This window comes from Lontra canadensis, unplaced genomic scaffold (assembly GCF_010015895.1).
Source record: "Lontra canadensis isolate GAN:19392208 unplaced genomic scaffold, GSC_riverotter_1.0 scaffold42, whole genome shotgun sequence".
Lineage (NCBI taxonomy): Eukaryota > Metazoa > Chordata > Mammalia > Carnivora > Mustelidae > Lontra > Lontra canadensis.
In genome coordinates this window covers 2,736,560-2,755,531 of record NW_022631036.1, presented here as the reverse complement: position 1 = coordinate 2,755,531, position 18,972 = coordinate 2,736,560, and the positions used below count along the sequence as shown (strand labels likewise).

The window sequence follows — 18,972 nt, the reverse complement described above, 5'->3', positions numbered from 1 at the left end:
GATGAATTACTGAATTCTACATCTGAAACTAATGATGTTCTATATGTTGGCTAACTGAATATAAATTAAAAGAAATTTTAAATATAAAAAATAGTGATGTAAATCACTAATTTTTAAAAAAGCACTAGCAAATTAAAGTATGCTCCTCTATCTAAAAATCAACCTAAGAGGATATATTTTCAAATCCCTCAACTTTCTTGGTATACCAGTAATGACTTGACCTAATACTTTCTACAAAAGAAACAGAAGAAAAATTATAAACCCAACATGAATTTAAAAAAAAACAAACCCTAGAATAACCATATTATAGATGTTGAATTTCCAAGTTACAACAAAACACTTAAAGGTAGTGATCCTTAATGAACCTAAATTCTGAAAATCTAAATAAATAAAACCACAACAATATACAGTAAGTATATGTGGTACTACCTTTCCACTGAAGTTGGATGTTGTTTTCATATAGTCTTCTGCTTGCTGCAGACAAACAAGTATTTTTTCAATATCTACAGAATAAAAATGGAAAAAAGGAGTGCCAATCAAGTGTCAATTAACAACTATTAAACAACCATGTATAAAACAGAAAAGTGTTGATGGAATAATAAAAAATGTTCGAGAAAAGCAGATATAGTTATTTCATGTTTGTCATCAGTAGATATAATTAAGGACGTGTTTTGGCCAGCTAGTGATTCCAATAGCTTTTTACTGAATCATTTTTCCCCCTAATGATCTTAAGGGTATTTTGTTCATATACTAAATTCCCTTATGTATTTGGGCCTGTCTCTGAATTGTTTATTTTGTATTTCTTCAAAAACTGTTAGATTCTTAATATATTTTAATGTATGAAATGGTTATTCTCCATCACTATTATAATTTTATATTATAATTTATTATTATTATATTATTATATATATTATATTATTATAATTATACTATTATTTTCCAGAGTTTTCCACAACACTTCACATGCTTTTATTCCACAAGAATATCAGATTTGAAACAAAACACTACAACTGCAAAAACAATACCACCTGTTGGCATTTTGATCAGGACTGCACTGAATTCACATTTTAAATTCTAAAGCATTCACTAAAACATTTAACTTTTTTTTTTTTTTAATTTTATTTATTACAGAGAGAGAGTATGAGAAGGGAGAAGGTCAGAGGGAGAAGCAGACTCCATGCTGAGCGGGAAGCCCAAGGTGGGACTCTATCCTGAGACCATGACCTCAGCTGAAGGCAGATGCTTAACTGAATGAACCGCCCAGGCAGCCTTAACTTGTAATTTTAAACATAAAAACATTTACAGTAAAAATTACTATCCCAGGTCACCTGGGTGGCTCAGTGGCTTAAAGCCTCTGCCTTCGGCTCAGGTCATGATCCCAGGATCCTGGGATCAAGCCCTGCATCAGGCTCTCTGCTCAGTAGGGAGCCTGCTTCCCTTCTCTCTCTTTCTGCCTGCCTCTCTGTCTACTTGTGATCTCTCTCTGTCAAATAAATAAATAAAATCTTAAAAAAAAAAAAAAAAGGATCTTTAAAAAATACTATCCCTAAACCTTAAATTATATATACATAATCCCAAAATAGAAACATGAAGAAGGACTTTTTAAAAATTTTACATGAGAATCTGCAGATAAATTTGTCAAAGACCAAGTCTTCCATTTCCCTTGTATTTCCTCTAATTTTTACTATCCTAATCTGGAAATTTAGTTAGGTTCCCTTAAGTAATTACAAAAGCCTAATTCATCATATAGCTACATTACAGTTCTTTCAGAATTAAAATGCATGCATAATGCTATTTCTAAAAGCACTCTAACTTCCTAGTCAGAAGGTGAATAATTCAACTCCTTCAAGCCTGTACCAGAGACTATTGTTTGATAACCACTTCAAATATTTAGGTAGAGGAAGAGAAACTATTCTAAAGTTGAAAAGTAATAAGGTAGAGACTGAACTGTGAGTTACTAGGGATAAAGTGCCACATTAGGGTGGCACCTGGGTGGCTCAGTCTATTAATCATCTGCCTTCAGCACAGGTAATGATCCCAGGGCCCTGGGATCAAGCCTGCTCAGTGGAGAGTCTGCTTCTCCCTCTCCCTCTGTACCCCTCACCCACAGCTTGTGCTCTCTCACTCTGTCCCAAATAAATAAAATCTTTAAGAAGGATAAAAGTGGAGCACCTGGGTGGCTCAGTCAGTTAACAATCTGCCCTTGGCTCATGTCATGATCCCAGGGTTCTGGGATTGAGCCCCACATTGGTCTATCTCTTCAGTTGGAAGCCTACTTCTCCCTCTGCCCCTCCTCCTGCTCGTGCTTTCTCTTTCTCTCAAATAAATAAAATCTTAAAAAGAAAAAAAAAAAAAAAGATAAAAGGGCCACATCAGTGTAAGAAGCTGGGAATACAATATGGACAGAACATTCACAGGTCAAATGTTTTTAAGTTTATAACTACCTGCTCACTTTTATTATTTTCTCAGAATTTTCATAGTTTTAAAAAAGGAAATAAATGAAAATGGACTTGTAGCATGCAGGGATACCTTTGCTTTCAAATTTTTCATCCACTTTGACATTGCCAGAGAATCCATTTTCTATAAGACAGTGTTCTATGAGAGCTGGTCCATAGGCTGTAAAAGCAGAGGGTATCATTTTTAGTATTTTCCTATAAAATTTAAAATTCAAAATATAATTCAAAATTTTTATCCCAATATAAATATCTACTCAATAACAGTAGGCAGTGAAAATGACAATTTACTTATTTTGCTTTTTAAATTTTTTTTTTTTTTTTAGTTTACTTATTTTGAATGTTATTAGAAATAACAATTCAAGGAGCGCCTGGGTAGCTCAGTGGGTTAAAGCCTCTGCTTTTGGCTCAGGTCATGATCCCAGGGTACTGGGATGGAGCCCTTCATCAGGTTTCCCTCCTCTCTTTCTGGCTGCCTCTCTGCCTACTTGTGATCTCTGTCTGTCAAATAAATAAAATCTTAAAAAAAAAAAAAAAAAAAGAAAGAAAGAAGTAACAATTCAGGTACTTAAAAAATTTGAGACTGTAATACAATTATAGAAGTCAGTGCCTAAGTTATAGAAATATAATGGAATTAAGCCACATATTAAGGACATAAATCAGGAATGAAAAGATAGTTTTAATAGCCAAAAACTGGCTAATGTTAATAGACTAAATTAATAAAAAATCCCAACTTGCAAATTTTATGTGTGCTATACTAACTGCTGGAAAGCTGCAGAGATAACTTTTTAACGACTTCTAATTTCTTAAGGGAATCCTGAAAACTATATTTTCATGCAAACATTTCACTGCTCTAATAATACATTATATGTTAATAAAAAAATAAAAAATTATAAAAAATAAAAATAAATAAATAAAAGGGGGAAAGAAAAACCCATTTCACTGCTCTATTTAGGATTACTCACGAAGTAATGGGTTAAGAACTCTCTTCAGTAGTTCACCCTTAGGTGCACTGGCTATTATTTCAGTCAATCTGTGAAAACAAAATTGACATGCCTCTTACTACTTTGTATTTAACAAACAGCAATATTCATATTCATAATACTTTCATATACATCAAATTGCCTGATCATCAGGGTACTCAAGTACAAGAGGAATTAGTTTACTTTGTAGGTAAGAAAATTAATTGTAAAAGTAATTTATCCAAGGGTAGTAGGTTCCTGAGCAGCAGACTGGGACGTGAAATCAAATTTTCTAAGAAAAATCAATACTTTCTCAACTAAGTCATATTGCTTACTTCCAGTGTGTTCATACATGACACGTAAGTGATGTTTTCATGTTAACAGGTAAATGATTGTAGAACCTGGTGATACATCTCAATACCTGGAATGGCTTTACCTAATTATGCACTTGGTAAGAACTCTTACCGATGCTGCAGGTTGCTCTAGTCCCCAGATCAGCAGCATCAGCATAACCTGAGAACTTGTTAGAAATGTAAATTCCTGGGCCTATCTCAGATCCACTGATTCAGACACCGAAAGCAGGGGCAGCAATTATGTTTTATTAAGCCCTCCAATTATGTTTTATTAAGCCCTCCAGGTGAATGTGATGCATGCTACACTTCCAGAAGCTCTCCTATAGCTATTAGCCAGCAAAACCTTTCAGCCAGAAGAGTAGAGTTAAAATCAGCACCTTATCCTACAGTACTCCCTTTTCTTAGCTAAATCATTTCCATTTACACTCTGCCCAAGACAGACATCTGTCTTCTCACAGAATAGCTAATAAGTCCCCTCACTTTACCAAGAAATCATAAACATCTGAACTAACACCAGACTTAAGATAAAAAGACTTACATTTGCTACCTACAAATGAAGCTTAGTTGCTTATATGCATTTATGTAGTTCAAGCAATCTAAACGTACTTACTGTATGCAAGTAAACAAAATATTTTTTCTGATGTTGACAGTTCATTCATATTCTGACCTATGACCTATTTTACCTTCTAATACATTATGAAATGAGCTTAAATAAAACAGGTTACCTTTCCAAGGTAAGCAAAGGCTCAGCAGCTCTAGCATGATCAACTGGATAGCGTTCACGAACAGCAAATTTAACATCATCTGACTCATCAGTTCGAAATCTCAGGATATTCAAAATTAGGTACTCATAATCTGTAAGAACAATGTTTCCCTGTAATAGAATAAAATATAATTTACTGCTTTTCCCAAATCATTCTTAAAACTTCGTAAAAAATGAGTAAAAAGGGCGCCTGGGTGGCTCAGTTGGTTAAGCATCTGCCTTCAGCTCAGGTCATGATCCCAGCGTCCTGGGATCCAGCCCCACATCAGGCTCCTGGCTCAGCAGGGAGTCTGCTTCTCCCTCTCCCTCTGCATTTCCCCTTGCTGATGCTCTCTCTCTCTCTCTGTATCTTTCTGTCTCAAATAAATAAATAAAATCCTTTTTAAAAAAAGTGAGAAAAAAATGCAGTCTCTTAAAAACTTAATCAAAGCTACAGAAATGAAGTTACAAGCAAAAAACATTTAAGTCACATTTAAACACTGCTCTTTTACATTTGCACAGCACAGACTGTGAAGTAAGATGAGCAAATAAAGTACCCCAAGTTTGAAACATACTGAAGGAATGCACAGCACCTTTAAACTCATTGTCTGATGGTTCTACAGAAGTCACTATTAGAAGCACAACAGAGTTACTCCCAGTTTTTGAAATTGGCTTTCTTATAAAAGACCTACATTAGTATCCGTTTTCACTAACCAAAAGAAATCCGAAAAGGATTTTCACTTTTATGAAAAAAAGGCAAAAAAAAAAAAAAAAAAAAAGCACTCAGTGTGTTTTGCAGTGATCTGTTATAGAGTCAGCACATACCCCAAGCAGTAAAAGGTGGTACCACTGATTCCACAGAATTACCCTCAGCATCTCCGCATCAAGTGATCAAAGCTTTGAACTATCTGTGCTTTATCTCTACTTATTTTGTGCAAGTATTAGTAAGACACAACTTAAATCGGGGCACCTGGGTGGCTCAGTGGGTTAAAGCCTCTGCCTTCGGCTCAGGTCATGATCCCAGTGTCCTGGGATCAAGCCCCACATCGGGCTCTCTGCTCCGAGGGGAGCCTGCTTCCTCCTCTCTCTCTCTGCCTGACTCTGCCTACTTGTGATCTCTGTCTGTCAAATGAATAAACAAAATCTTTAAAAAAATAAAATAAAATAAATAAAAAGACACAACTTAAATCAGAAGAGCCTGGGGTGCCTAGGTGGCTCAGTCAGTTAAGTGTCTGCCTTCAGCTCAGATCATGACTGCAGGGTCCTCGGACTGAGCCCCACATCAGGGAGCCTGCTTCTCCCTCCCTCCCAGCTCATGCTCTCTCTCGCTATTTCTCTCTCAAATAAATAAATAAAATCATTTAAAAAAATAGTCTTAACCATAGGAGACTCTTAATCTCCTAAAACAAACTGAGGGTTGCTGGGGGGTGGGGGTGAGGGAATAGGGTGGCTGGGTTATGGACACTGGGGAGGGAATGTGCTATGGTGAGTGCTGTGAAATGTGTAAGCCTGACGATTCACAGACCTGTACCCCTGGGGCAAATAATACATTATATGTTAATAAAAATAATTTTTAAAAATTGTCTTAAGAAAAAAAGAAAAGCCTAAGAGAAGTTATTTTTTGGGTCTGGGAATGCTCAAAATTTTTTCCACGTAAATTGATGGCAACTGTGTCTTTGCTTTACACTATTTCAGCTTAGAAAAGGTTTCACAAGAATGTCTCCACTTTTGGACAGTAGGGGAAACCTGTAGTCAATTAACACCTTGATGACCACCAGTTGAACTAACTGCTGACCTTGTATGAGGCAGGTCTACAAATACTGTATCTTACTCAGAACAATTCAGAACAGGTATTTCAGAGCTAAGTGAAGAGATATTTTTCTGATAGCAATAGTTATGAGGCAAAATGACTAAAGATAGTTGTAACCTCTATCCAAGTAATTACACACTTATAATGTAGCCTAATGTAATAATAACTCAATAAAACCAAAAGCTACATGCTTAAAGATACTTATTGAAGTTTATTTACAACAGAAAAAACTAGCAATGGCCTAAAGGTAAAAATTAGGGAAATTGCTGAATTATGATATATCAACATAACAAACTATTTAAAAGCTGTTAACTTATGAAAACTATGTCTTGAAAAAGTAGAGGAATGTTTATAATCTAGATTAAGTAAAAAATAACAAGACAAAAAAAAACACCTCTGTATCCTAGGAAGTGGAAAGCAAATATATGGGAAAATGAAAATTTAAAAGATTAAAAAGACTTTTTAAAATTTAATATTGTTACATAATCTTTTCAATAAAATAATGGGGAAACTTTTTTTTTAAGATTTTATTTATTTATCTGACAGACATAGATGACAAGCAGCAGAGAGGCAGGCAGAGAGAGAGGGGGAAGCAGGCTCCCTGTTGAGCAGAGAGCCCGATGTGGGGGGCTCAATCCCAGGACCCTGGGATCATGACCTGAGCCAAAGGCAGAGGTTTATTAACCCACTGAGCCACCCAGGCACCCCGGAAACTTTTTTTTAAGATTTTATTTATTTGAGAGAGAGAGTGCAGGTGAGGGAGAGGTAGAGAGAATCTGAAGCAGACTCTGCACTAAGCACAGAGCCAGACACGGAGCTCAATCCCACAACCTCAAAACCATGACCCCAGCCTAAACCAAGAGTCAAGTGCTTAACCGACTCAGCCACCCAGGCGAAGAAGGGAGAAACTTAATGAAAATAAAACTCCCCAAAGAATACAGCCTTCCAAATTTATTATAGGCAGCAAAGACACGGGTTGTCATAGAGTTAAAATACCTGGGGTGCCTGGGTGTCTCAGTCATTAAGTGTCTGCCTTCAGCTCAGGTCATGATCCCAGAGTCCTGGGATCAAGCCCTGCATCAGGCTCCCTGCTCAGCAGGAAGCCTGCTTCTCCCACTTCCTCTGCTTCTGTTCTCTCTCTCCCTGTGCCTCTGTCAAATAAATAAATAAAATCTTAAAAAAAAAAATACAAAGAAGCATCCATGTAGGGAATCACAAATGCTTTAGCAACTAATTTGAAGTTGGTCAGAGAAGATAGTAAGAGTAGCTCGAGTCTCACGTTGGGGAAGACAGGCTGCAAGATTAGTGGCATCAACAGATGGGACCACCATTAACCTTGATTAACCAGAAGTTACTAGGTGTTGAAAGAGTAATACCTACTCCTGAAAGTTCTGACTTCAAAGCATTCATGCATTTAACTTAACATAAAAGTTAACTGAAGAAGGAAAAGTTGGGAGCTTGGAAAATGGCCATACAGTGTCTAATTCAGGAATATACAACTTGAAAAACAGGCCCAGCCATAAAGCCTGCTACAGAGAAGGTACTTAATAAATGTTTGTTGAATCAAAACGTGCAGTTACCAAGACCATCTGACAGATCCCAAGGCAGTTACTTCCCTGGAAGTGTTTTTTTTTCCTTAAATCAAGGTTTCCCAAAACTCTTCTGTAAGATGGTTCCCCCCCTCTAAAAAAATTCTGTGATCAAATTAGTTGGAAATTTTAAGTTAACAAATCCTTCTCTAGGGGATATACACATCACATTATTATATCAAAGGCACTGATAAGTCCTAGAGTTAAAAAAAAATTATATCTTACTTTATTATCAAAGGTCCTCAAATTTTAATGGCTAAGGGATCCATATTTCTAGGTACACCTATTAGCTATGTCAGGTGGTATCTAAGAAACATACTTTGGGAAATACTGTGCTTGACTCTGATAAACTCAATAAACTACTTTCTGATCTTAACTTACTTTCTCCAGAGTCTTTCTTACTGAAACTTTGTTATAAATGAATAAGCTTTCTTAAATGAATCTGAGTAGTAATCACCTCTTTACCCAAGGTCTGATCAACTCTAGATAAACCATGCATCAAAATTCCAGACATGAAGGCTGGGAGATCAAACCTTGGTTTGAGGAAAGAGCAATCTTCAAGATTTACTGTAACCACCAACCAACCTACCTCTCTTAGATACCACAGTGACTAGTGAAAATTCCCAAGCACATACTCCCATGTACAAAATCCTTATTTTCTATTTCCAACTCATCAATAACTGGACCTCTGAAACGTAGCAGTATGCATGCCAATTGCTCAAACCCTTCAAAATATAAAGGCCCTAAATGCAATGGGGTATTCGGGATTGAGTCCCAGAATAGAAAAAGGACATGTACTAGAAAAACTGGTAAAATCTGAAAAGAATATACAGTTTAATTAACAGCAATGCATCAATGTTAATTTCTTGGTTTTGACACATGGACTATGATTACGTAAGATGTTAATGTTAAGAAAAACTACATGAAGGGCATATGATAACTTCCTGTATTACCTTTTCAACTTTTCTATAAATCTAAAATTATTACAAAATAAAAAGGTTGTTTAGATTTTTTAAAATTACAGTAAAGATTACACAAAGTCATTGTATAGAAAGAATTTTTATGCATCATTAAAGTCTAAATTAAATTGAAAAAGAAAAGGGGCGCCTGGGTGGCTCAGTCAGTTAAGTGTCTGACTCTTGACTCCAGCTCAGGTCTTGATCTCAAGATCATGAGATCAGCCCTGTGGCTGGCTCTGCTCAGCAAGGGGTCTGCTTGGGATTCTGTCTCCCTTGCCCCTCCCCGCCATCACCCCAACTCCTGCCCACATGTTCATTCTCTCTCTCTCTCAAATAAATAAATCTTAAACAAAAAAACAAACTGAAAAAGAAAAAAAAAAAAAAAAAACCTGCAAAGACCCGTACCTGGTATATGATTGGTCACTTAGAGAGACCAAAGCCCAAGCATGCCTGCCATTAGTTACATTCTAGAGATTTTCCCCCACCAAATGAAAAAAAATTTTTTTGTGTGGTGGTGGGGAGAGGGAAAGAGACCATAAATAGGAGACCAAACACAACAGTGGTTACCTTGGGATGAGGAAATGGTCTGGGCTAGGAATGATAAGGCCCTCCACTTTAATTCTATGTACTTCTCTATATTCTGGAAAATGTTTTCATATACTACTTGTAAGAACATGTTTAATTTAAATGGTAGACTAGGTTAATTCCAACCACTGTCCTACTGAGAAATAGAAAAGCTGGACAAAATATATAAAGCGGCTGCCTTCGGCTCAGGGCATGATCCCAGGGTTCTGGGATCGAGCCCCCGCATCAGGCTCCCATCTCCACGGAAAGCCTGCCTCTCCCTCACTCACTCTCTCTGCTTGTGTTCCCTCTCTCGCTGTCTCTCTGTCAAATAAATAAATAAAATCTTAAAAAAAAGAAGAAATAAAAAATGCAACCAAGACAGTAAACATTTACAGGACCAAATCCTAGGGGAAGAAAACTCAGAAAGGTTAAGTCCCACTCTTGGGGCTAATTTTCCCCTAGGATCATTTGTCTTAACTGTTAAGAAGTAGCTGATAGGCTGAGAAGCTGAGCATAAGTTTTGACAAACTTATAGGACAACTAAGGGGAATAAAAACTGGAGTTCAGAGTCCAAGTGAAAGATGAGTTGGGGAGGGAGGATACCCTGTAAATCCAACTCTGAATAGTGAGTCATAAAGGCTGCATCTCAGGGGAAGAGATGAATCGGAAATATACCAGCTTCTCCAGGCCCAGCTTCTAATCAATTCAATTAACTGGAGTGAGGTAATCTGGTATTATTTGTGTCTTTAGCTACTTGTAAAAAGCAATTATCTTCTCTAGAGGAAGAGAACATCATTCCAGATCTCACAATGCAACTACTGTTTTTCCTACTCAATGCCTGCAACACAATACAATAACCAGACATGTGAAGAGACAACACAATGTAATTAAAATAAAAAGAAACAACAGAAACTAAAAACAGACACACAAAGCAATTCTAAATGATTCTTGTCCGATAGCAATAAAATTAGTGATGGAAAACAGGTCAAAGAAAATATGGCTGAATTTCCCAAAACTGATGAAAAACATCAACTCATTTCTAGAAGTGCTATGAATCCCCAAAAGATAGTTTCAAATAAAAACTCAACTAGGCACACCACAGCAAAACTGAAAACTGAACATGAAGAGAAAAAATTTTAAAGCATCCAGATAAAAAGGCCAGGTTACCTTCTAAAGAGCTGACACTGATTTCATTAGGAACAATGGATGACACAAGACAATGAACTATTTTTATAACTGTAAAAAGAGTATTTAATTAACAATTGAACCAACTAGATGGTAAAACTGGTTGTAAGAGAAATGAAATAAGTGAAATATTTAGAGTAACTAAGAGAATGATTGTGTAAGATTGCCAATTCAAGGCAGTAAGATAGACCAACCTTTGGGGATATCTTTTCTCTGGATAGATACAATTTGAATCTCTACTGGATGCAATTATTTTCATTGCTATGATGCAAGAAATATTTGTACTGCTATCAGTTTGCTACAAGTTAAAATCTACCTTTATAGAATCATTTAAAAAAAAACCTAACCAATAGAAAATACCAAATTAAAGCTATACATCCTTAAGGAAAAAGATAATCCCCAGGAATGCCTACCAGACAGCACTCAGTAGGATACTAAAATGACATTTTGTCCTTTTTGTCTCTTTTCAAAGAGACAAATGGATACTTTTTTTTTTTACAGTCCCCTCTCATGATCATAACATCCAAAATTATTGATGACAAATACACACACACATAAGCTACACTCATTGCATCTTGACCTGATTTATTTATATAGGTACAGCAAGAAATGTTAATTAACATATACAAATCTCCTTACAGTCAGCAAATCTAGAGCCACAAGGTAAGAAGCAGTTACTAAAGCCGTAATAATTATTGCTGCCTGGAGAATTGATAAAAAATTTGGGATTTTATTTTCAAAAGTTTGTTATCCCAGAGATTTAAAAGTTAGTACTTGGTTATAATTCAAAGCTTATGAAACCAACCAAAACAGAAAAACAAAGAAACAAAAAAACCTCCACTACTCACTATGTCTGTGGTATACCTATAAACATAGGTAAATTTCTCTTTAAAGTTACTCAAACCTACATGGATATGATCTTCCTCACAATAAGCTAGGACCTTACATGCCACAAAAAAGGTACAAAACCAGTTTCTCAGGAGAGCTTTGTGGACACTACTATTCCATATAAAATATAACCCCAATGACAGCAAATTACCATATAAGGAATAGATCCTTCAATTTGTAGAAGTATGAACTACTAAAGATCAAGAGAAAGACAAAGGGCTTTATCATATAGTACAATAAGACACTCATCACAAAAATAACACTAACAATATTCTGAAAAAAAAATTAACCACAATTAGATTCTCTCCAGCTTATTTAGTCCTGTGTGATTAATTCTGATCATCCTAGATCACAGGTTGGCACTCTATATTCATAGAAGCATCTGCTTCTAGATTAAATTAAGTCTCACAAATACTAATTTGGTTCCCTGATATATTTTGGCATTTGTCTAAGCAATACTGGCTTGATTGATGTGAGTCAATATATGAGAGCGGGGGGGGGTCAAGATACCAAAAAAAGCTAACTCTGTAAAAGGCAAGATAGTAAACATTTTAGCATTTGTGGCTACATATGGTCTCAATTGCATCTTCTTTTCTATTTTTTAAGAGCCCTTTTAAAACATAAAAGCCATTCTTAAGCTCACGAGCTTTATAAAAAGGGGACACAGGCAGTTTAACAACTCCTGTTTAAGAGTATCTGATATGTCCTCTCAAGCAAGGTTCTGAAACTGACCTCATTGTCGAGGGCCCAATATAATGACAAAATTACAGAGACAGAACAGATTGGTAGTTGTCAGGAGGTAGGGATGGTGGGAGGAAGTAGGGTGGGTGGATATTACCATAAAGGGGTATCACCAAGATCTCCGTGGTAATGGAAAATTCTGTATCTTGACTACAGTGGTGGTTACATGTATCTACAAAGGTGGTAAAATACACAGAACTAGATGCACACTAGTCCTGATTTTGATACTGTATTCTAATTATGTAAAATGTAGCAACGGAGGGACACTGACCTATCTTTGCAACTTCCTGTGAATCTATAGTCATTTCCAAACAAAAAAGTTTTTAAAAAAATTTTTAAAAGATGGTATCATACAAATTTTAATTGACCACTACCTGAGACCACATACAAAAATCAACTTCAGATGGGCTGCAGTTGCAGTTGCCTGTAAGGGAAGGGGAAGAAGATTCCCTGACCATGTTTTACAGTACAATAGCATTACACAAATAAGTAACAATATAATGATCAATTACCCTTGCTATCATTACCCAAATTTAACTTACCCTATCATAGAGCTCAATGATTAAGTGATAAGCAGCTTCATCACTTCCAAATTGAAAGTCTACAATTCTATCCACACCAAGTTGTTTTGCACTGACCAAACGCCGACTCTTCAAATGTTTTCGACACTAGTGAAAAACAGAAGAAAAAGTCATTTATACAGAAGTCAATTTCTAATCGTTTGATACTGGTTTGTAAGTAAGTTTCCTCTTTTCATTACCATCAGTAATAACATTTAAAAAGTAGTAAACAAAAGTTTGTAGATGATAATCTAAGGAAAAATATTTTATTTCAGACGACCCCACTAACTCTGAAACAGTATTTTATACTTTTTTAAGAAGACAATGACAGACCTACAGAGAAATTTATTTTGTTTATACCACTGTTAAATCCCTTTTTCTTTCCCTGATGTCCTCACTCAAAACTATAACCTTTTAAGGCCCTTTCTAGTCCCATCTTTTAAGTATCCCCAATTTCCTTTGTGTTCAAAATTAATTAGTGGTTTCCACTAATCTTCTACTTCAAATACAAATTCTGAACCATGAGCTTATTGGTATTCTATAAGTTAGTCCTCTACATACAACCAATTACCTTCTATTCCCAAAAATTTATTAATCCAACCCAGACAGATTTTTTCTGGTACCGTCTCCAAAGGTTTTGATCAACTTAGCTCAAATCCAAATGTATTAACTCCCATTCCTTATCAAATCCCATTCTTCCTATCCCTAAGTCATGATGTTCTTTTATTAGCAATTAAAATAAAATTAACATTTTTAAACCCAAACACAAATTACCTGGTAAGCACCTACTGCTTTAGATTTTATGTACCATCCTTCAGTACAAATATTTAAGTATAATACAGACCAGAAATAAGACTACTCTGTAGTGCCCCCCAAAATTTTCCAATTGTTTCTAATTCTTGAATTAGAAAGACCCTTTAGTCAAGACCAGTAAGATAGAATGCTTTCAAGACTTAAATTCAAGACAAATTTTACAGAGACGTTAATATAAAGTCACCTTAAAAAAAAAATCAAAAGAAAGATATATATAATCAATTTTAGAATGCCAACTCTTTGATAACCAAGACTTCTTCCCCAGACCTGATAGTTCAAATTGACTAAAATTCTCATTTTATGTACTAATATATTCAGGCAGATGTAATAAGACTTTTCAAACTTCTAACAATCTCGCCTTCCTATATTCAACAGTTCTGACTTACGAGTGGTCTATAATGATTTTGATTTAAACAGTGACCTACATATAGGGCTATTTTTAAATCCCCAGGGGAAAATCATAATCCTTCCAGAGTCCCCCAGTAGTATTTTTATTCAAGAAAAATAAAGTCAAAATGGAGATAAAAGGCATTCTTGAAAGGAACTGAAAACCACACCATGGAATGGAGAAAAGGGAAGATTATTTATCATGAGTATAGATGGGCATATGGTACATATGTAGTGCTTATTTTATTTCCCTATTAGCTTGATGGAAACAACTCTCGGTGCCACAAAGCATTAACTGGCATCCCCAAATATGAGAATGAGGAACAATCACTGTGATTTACCACAAACTGAGCATGACTATGCCATACAACAGTAGCATTAAATTATTTGTAACATGCTTAACACTGTCTGCTCCACCTAACTCATAAAATTCTAACTCTTTTTAGAGTATTTGGCTTCCTATTGGTATAGCCTAATTTGGGGATTTTCCCACAATCCCAGTATCATATATCTTATCATCTGTTACATCATCTGTAAAACTAAAATAACTGTTCTTCATATCCACTGATATATTAAACAACTTAAAATATACATTATTCATTTACTTTGAAAAATGCTATACAAATACCAAGTGCCACCATTAGGGATAATTCCCAAAAAACCATTTAGGGTTACTATTAAGTATATTAAACTTTTAAGTTTTGATAATTTTGTGACAGGCCTTGTGATTTGGGAAACACTTACCTAACTTGTAATCCAAAACAGATTCTAAGTTGCTGGGGATAAGATTCTTCTCTGTAAAGCCTCTAATGAAATAACACAATGCCAAAACAAATAAATTTCTGAAGGAAAGTGAGGAGGAGAGGGAGAGGAAGAAGGAAATTAATACATATGGAGCCCTAATATGTGTCAGGCATTGTGTTAGGTGCTTTACATGTTACTTCAATTAATCCTCACCAATAATCCCATGAGGGAGGTATTATCCACATTTTACATTTAAAGAAACTAAGTTTCAAGAGGTTAAGTACCTTTTCTGGGTTATAAAATTATTTAGCGGCAAAATCATTAACTCTAAGTTAGGTATATTTGATTCTAATGTCCTTCCTCTGTACCACATAATCTTTCAGTATATCTGTTATGTCAACAAATGGATAGGTAACACGTCCACAAATGCAGAATCTCAATTTTAATAAAAAACAAAAGCAAAGAGAAAAGTGAAAAGTAAAAAGATATGATTGGTAACATACTAATGTCATTGAGTATTCCAACAAAATACAGATTGGTAGCTCAAAAGTGAGCCGCAGAAAACTAGGAAAGGGGAGGTAAGGCATATCATAGAAAGCCAAGAATTAGAGGATATACATAGGATATAAGCTCAGAAATTAGGGAATCACAAAAAGGTGAAAAACTGATGAAAAGGAGGTTTTAGAAAAGTTAACCCTGGTCTGACACAACTGTTTTCATAGCAAGAAGTAGACTGTAACTAAAGGACTTTAAGGGAATGTTATGAAAGCTCAAATTAGAATAGTGACTGTGGGAACAGAAAGATTTGGACCACAATGGGGTGTGAAGAGTAACAGGAAAAAGTCAATAAACAGCTACTTTGTTTATCCCAGTTATCTATCAACTACTCTACTCTATCTCTACTTTATTCACAATAGTAAAGGAAAACCAAACGTTTCAAAACTTAAATCGTTAGTGACCAATCTCAGGGCCTTATAATTTAGCTTCAAGTATAACGTAAAGTTTACCTTCATGGCAAAACTAGATGGCATCATATTCTTAGGCCACTCAAATTCTGTTGTGTGAATTCGTATGCCAGATTCAAGTAAAAGTGTAGCTTTGAAGTCTGGTCTGTAAAAGAAAAAAGTTAAATTTCTCTTTAGGGCATTTGTCAATATTAACTCAGTAAAAAAGACTAAAAGTGCAAGTAAAAAAATTAATAATCTCATATTTAATTACCAAAGATAAAACAAGCCTGTAAAATGCTCTTACTTTTGAAGACGAATAAGATAGGTCTTATTATCCACATCATAAACATTGTTTACTCTCATTCCTATTAAGCTGCAAAGAGAAAGGAAACATGTAACAACATTTGAAATATAGAACTTCACAGAAATTAAAGCGGCAGGCAGAAGCAGAGCCTTGGAAAGAGGGGATCTTCAACTCTAAGGATATGGAGTCAACCAGGGAGCAGAGTCTGAAGGTCCCAGGCATTCGGTCCAAAACTTAACCGTAACTTTTTATGAACAAAAGCGGTATGCCAGCCCTAAGAAAACCAGGCAATGCCCTGCGTCCTTGAAATGACCCAATATTTTAAAGGAAATATAGTACGATCTAATCCACTTTATTACAAAAGAAAAAAAAGGTAAATGAAACCCTGGAAAAATGACAAAACTCACACAGCGGAATAGAAACCAGACTAGAATCTGTTACTTGCAGCTAGGACGCCGACATTCCCTCTTTCAGGAGTAAGGAGAAGCGTCTAATCAGGCCTCCACTCTGGAAACCCCTGGGGCAAAAGACTCCTGGGGCATTCTGGCTTTCACCCGGTGACTCTTGTTTTACTTAATGTTTGCTGCCAGACCAGGGCAACTGAGGCCAACAAGGCGAGAGATCGGCGAGGGCCCCGCCAAAGCCTGACACAAGACCTGGTGAGACAAGCAACCCGTGAGAGTGGGGTGTGGGGCATGCGGATGCTGGGGTCCCCCCGGTGTCCTGAAGGCCACGGGAAAGATGTCACGCGCTCGCCCACCCAGGCCTAGCCAAGTCCGCAGAAGTCAGCACTAAAGGATTAAGGGGAAACAACATCAGACTGGTCTTTCTTCCACGTTGGAGCACTGGCCTCTGCCTTCTGCATTCCTCGCACGAGCCTGGTCACCTATCGCCCAGTACCTGGCATTCAGCTCCGCGAGTATCGCGCGGAGGTCAACGGTGCTAAAGCGAGTCTTCATGGCGAGGTCCGAGGGTCGCTACCGCAGTTTTCTCCACTGACTGCCTGACTCAACGCCGCTACTCTTATGCGCAGGCGCACTCGGCCGAAATCTACGGCCGCGCAGAAGACCCAATATTCCTTGAAGCGAAGGTGTTTGCGTCACTCCTCCGAAGATTTGGATTATCGAATCGCCATCAGCTGGCTTTTCGTTATACCGAAACAATTCGAAATAAATCCAAACTATTCTCTTGAAACTGCACTTCTTCCTGGAAGGCTGACGGACTAGTTCGGCTACCTTTCTCCCTTCTGTTTCGGGACTCAAGCGAGTCTCCCTAGTGACCCCTGCTGGTGATAGAAATTTATGAGGAGCGTACTGGGAGGATTTCCCCTAGATGGGCGGTAGGGTTCGGTATGTCGGAGCAACAGCCCCTTTCCATTTGGTTACCTGGACCAGTAGAATTTTTGAAATGTAACGAAGCGGAACTGTTTCAGTCGCCTTACAATTACCCTCAATGATAAAGGTGAAGCAACGTTCAAAAAGGAGTTCCTATTTTGATGGGCTCTGCTCTCTGGAGTATTTTGAGATGAATTGTGGGGTTCTCATTTAACCTAGGTCTTGGCATCCCCTTGCCTCAGCGTAGTATCTGGTATGCAATACCAACTCCATACACGCTAGGCAACCTGAGTATTCAGGTATTTCGCTAGATAATAAGACAGAATAAGAGATCACCCCGCTATGGGGGATTCACAGGGTAGTAGGAAAACCGTAAGAAAATGTAAGAAACCACTGTTCGCTGTGCTCGGTAGATACATGAGAAGAAAGGATACTTTAAGGTGAGAACTCAAAAGAGACGGGGTCTCGCTATGTTGCCCAGGCTGGAGTGCAGTGGCTATTCACAGGCGCGATCCCACTACTGATCAGCACGGGAGTTTTGACCTGCTCCGTTTCCGACCTGGGCCGGTTCACCCCTCCTTAGGCAACCTGGTGGTCCCCCGCTCCCGGGAGGTCACCATATTGATGCCGAACTTAGTGCGGACACCCGATCGGCATAGCGCACTACAGCCCAGAACTCCTGGGCTCAAGCGATCCTCCTGCCTCAGCCTCCCGAGTAGCTGGGACTACAGGCGCGCGCCACCGCGTCCGGCGAGGATCCTGGGCTTGGGAGGATTCTCCAGTCTGCCGGCTGCTGTCGTCAGAATTCCCACCAGCAGAAGGCGACTCTACCTTGAACGGACGCGCTTGCCATTTCGGAAGAAAGAGGGAATTGTATAGGTGCTGGCGGGGGGACTGCTATGGGACAAAGGGCACACAGCATTCATTACTGCATCGTAGGACACAGTAAACCGCAGAATAGCTCAAAATGTAAAATAAACCATTTGGAGAGTCAGGAAAGTGGGAGCCAAGTAGTCTGTGGTCCGAAGTGCAAATATGAGAGGTCCCGCTGTGCCTAAAAAATACGAAGGTTATTACGTTGGCTCTGAAGCCATTCCCGAAAGATTGCTTAAGTATATTGCATCAAAGCACCCGAGTAAAGCTCCACATTGAAAGGGACAACACTCGGATGTTTCTTCAAAACAAAATCTGAAGTATTCATACCAAAACTCCCACCTTGGGGCACTGGACCAATAAGATAGGAGTAGAACACTGATTTAAGTTATAGGGGTCCCTCTGCCTATCAAACAACTCAGACGTTGCTTCTGCTTCGTCTGTCAAGGAAAGTGGGCATCAGAAAGAAAATGTTAGAAAATCCTTAAGGGAAGAGGTAGATCAAGATAAGTGCAAAAATTACTGCTGAATTCTATCATTTCTAGTTTTTGGAGTAATTTCTCTATTTAGAGAAAATTCTGAGATAGGATTATTTGAGGACTTGTGGAAAAAATAAGAAGCAACCAGGTGAGCAAATCATCTTCTGATGTTCAAAGAGAAGATAAAAGTGACTATTTGAAACCATAGACAGGTGCTATCAACATTTGGAGCAGCCAAAAATTTAGAGAAAATTATTAATGGGTGACTTATGGGCATCTAGA

General features: G+C 37.4%; 1 protein-coding gene across 1 annotated transcript in view; it reads right to left on the bottom strand.

The window, feature by feature from the left end:
- Positions 1-17,043, bottom strand: part of NEMF (nuclear export mediator factor) — a 50,476-nt gene extending 33,433 nt beyond the window's left edge. Inside the window, exons 1-8 of the mRNA XM_032871173.1 lie at positions 16,905-17,043; positions 16,005-16,073; positions 15,761-15,863; positions 12,792-12,917; positions 4,494-4,642; positions 3,419-3,486; positions 2,530-2,616; positions 430-503 (exon numbers count right to left, since the gene is read on the bottom strand). Coding sequence (XP_032727064.1) covers positions 430-503; positions 2,530-2,616; positions 3,419-3,486; positions 4,494-4,642; positions 12,792-12,917; positions 15,761-15,863; positions 16,005-16,073; positions 16,905-16,963 — 735 coding nt within the window. The 5' untranslated portion in view covers positions 16,964-17,043. The remainder of the gene's footprint in view (positions 1-429; positions 504-2,529; positions 2,617-3,418; positions 3,487-4,493; positions 4,643-12,791; positions 12,918-15,760; positions 15,864-16,004; positions 16,074-16,904) is intronic.
- Positions 17,044-18,972: the final 1,929 nt, after the last annotated feature.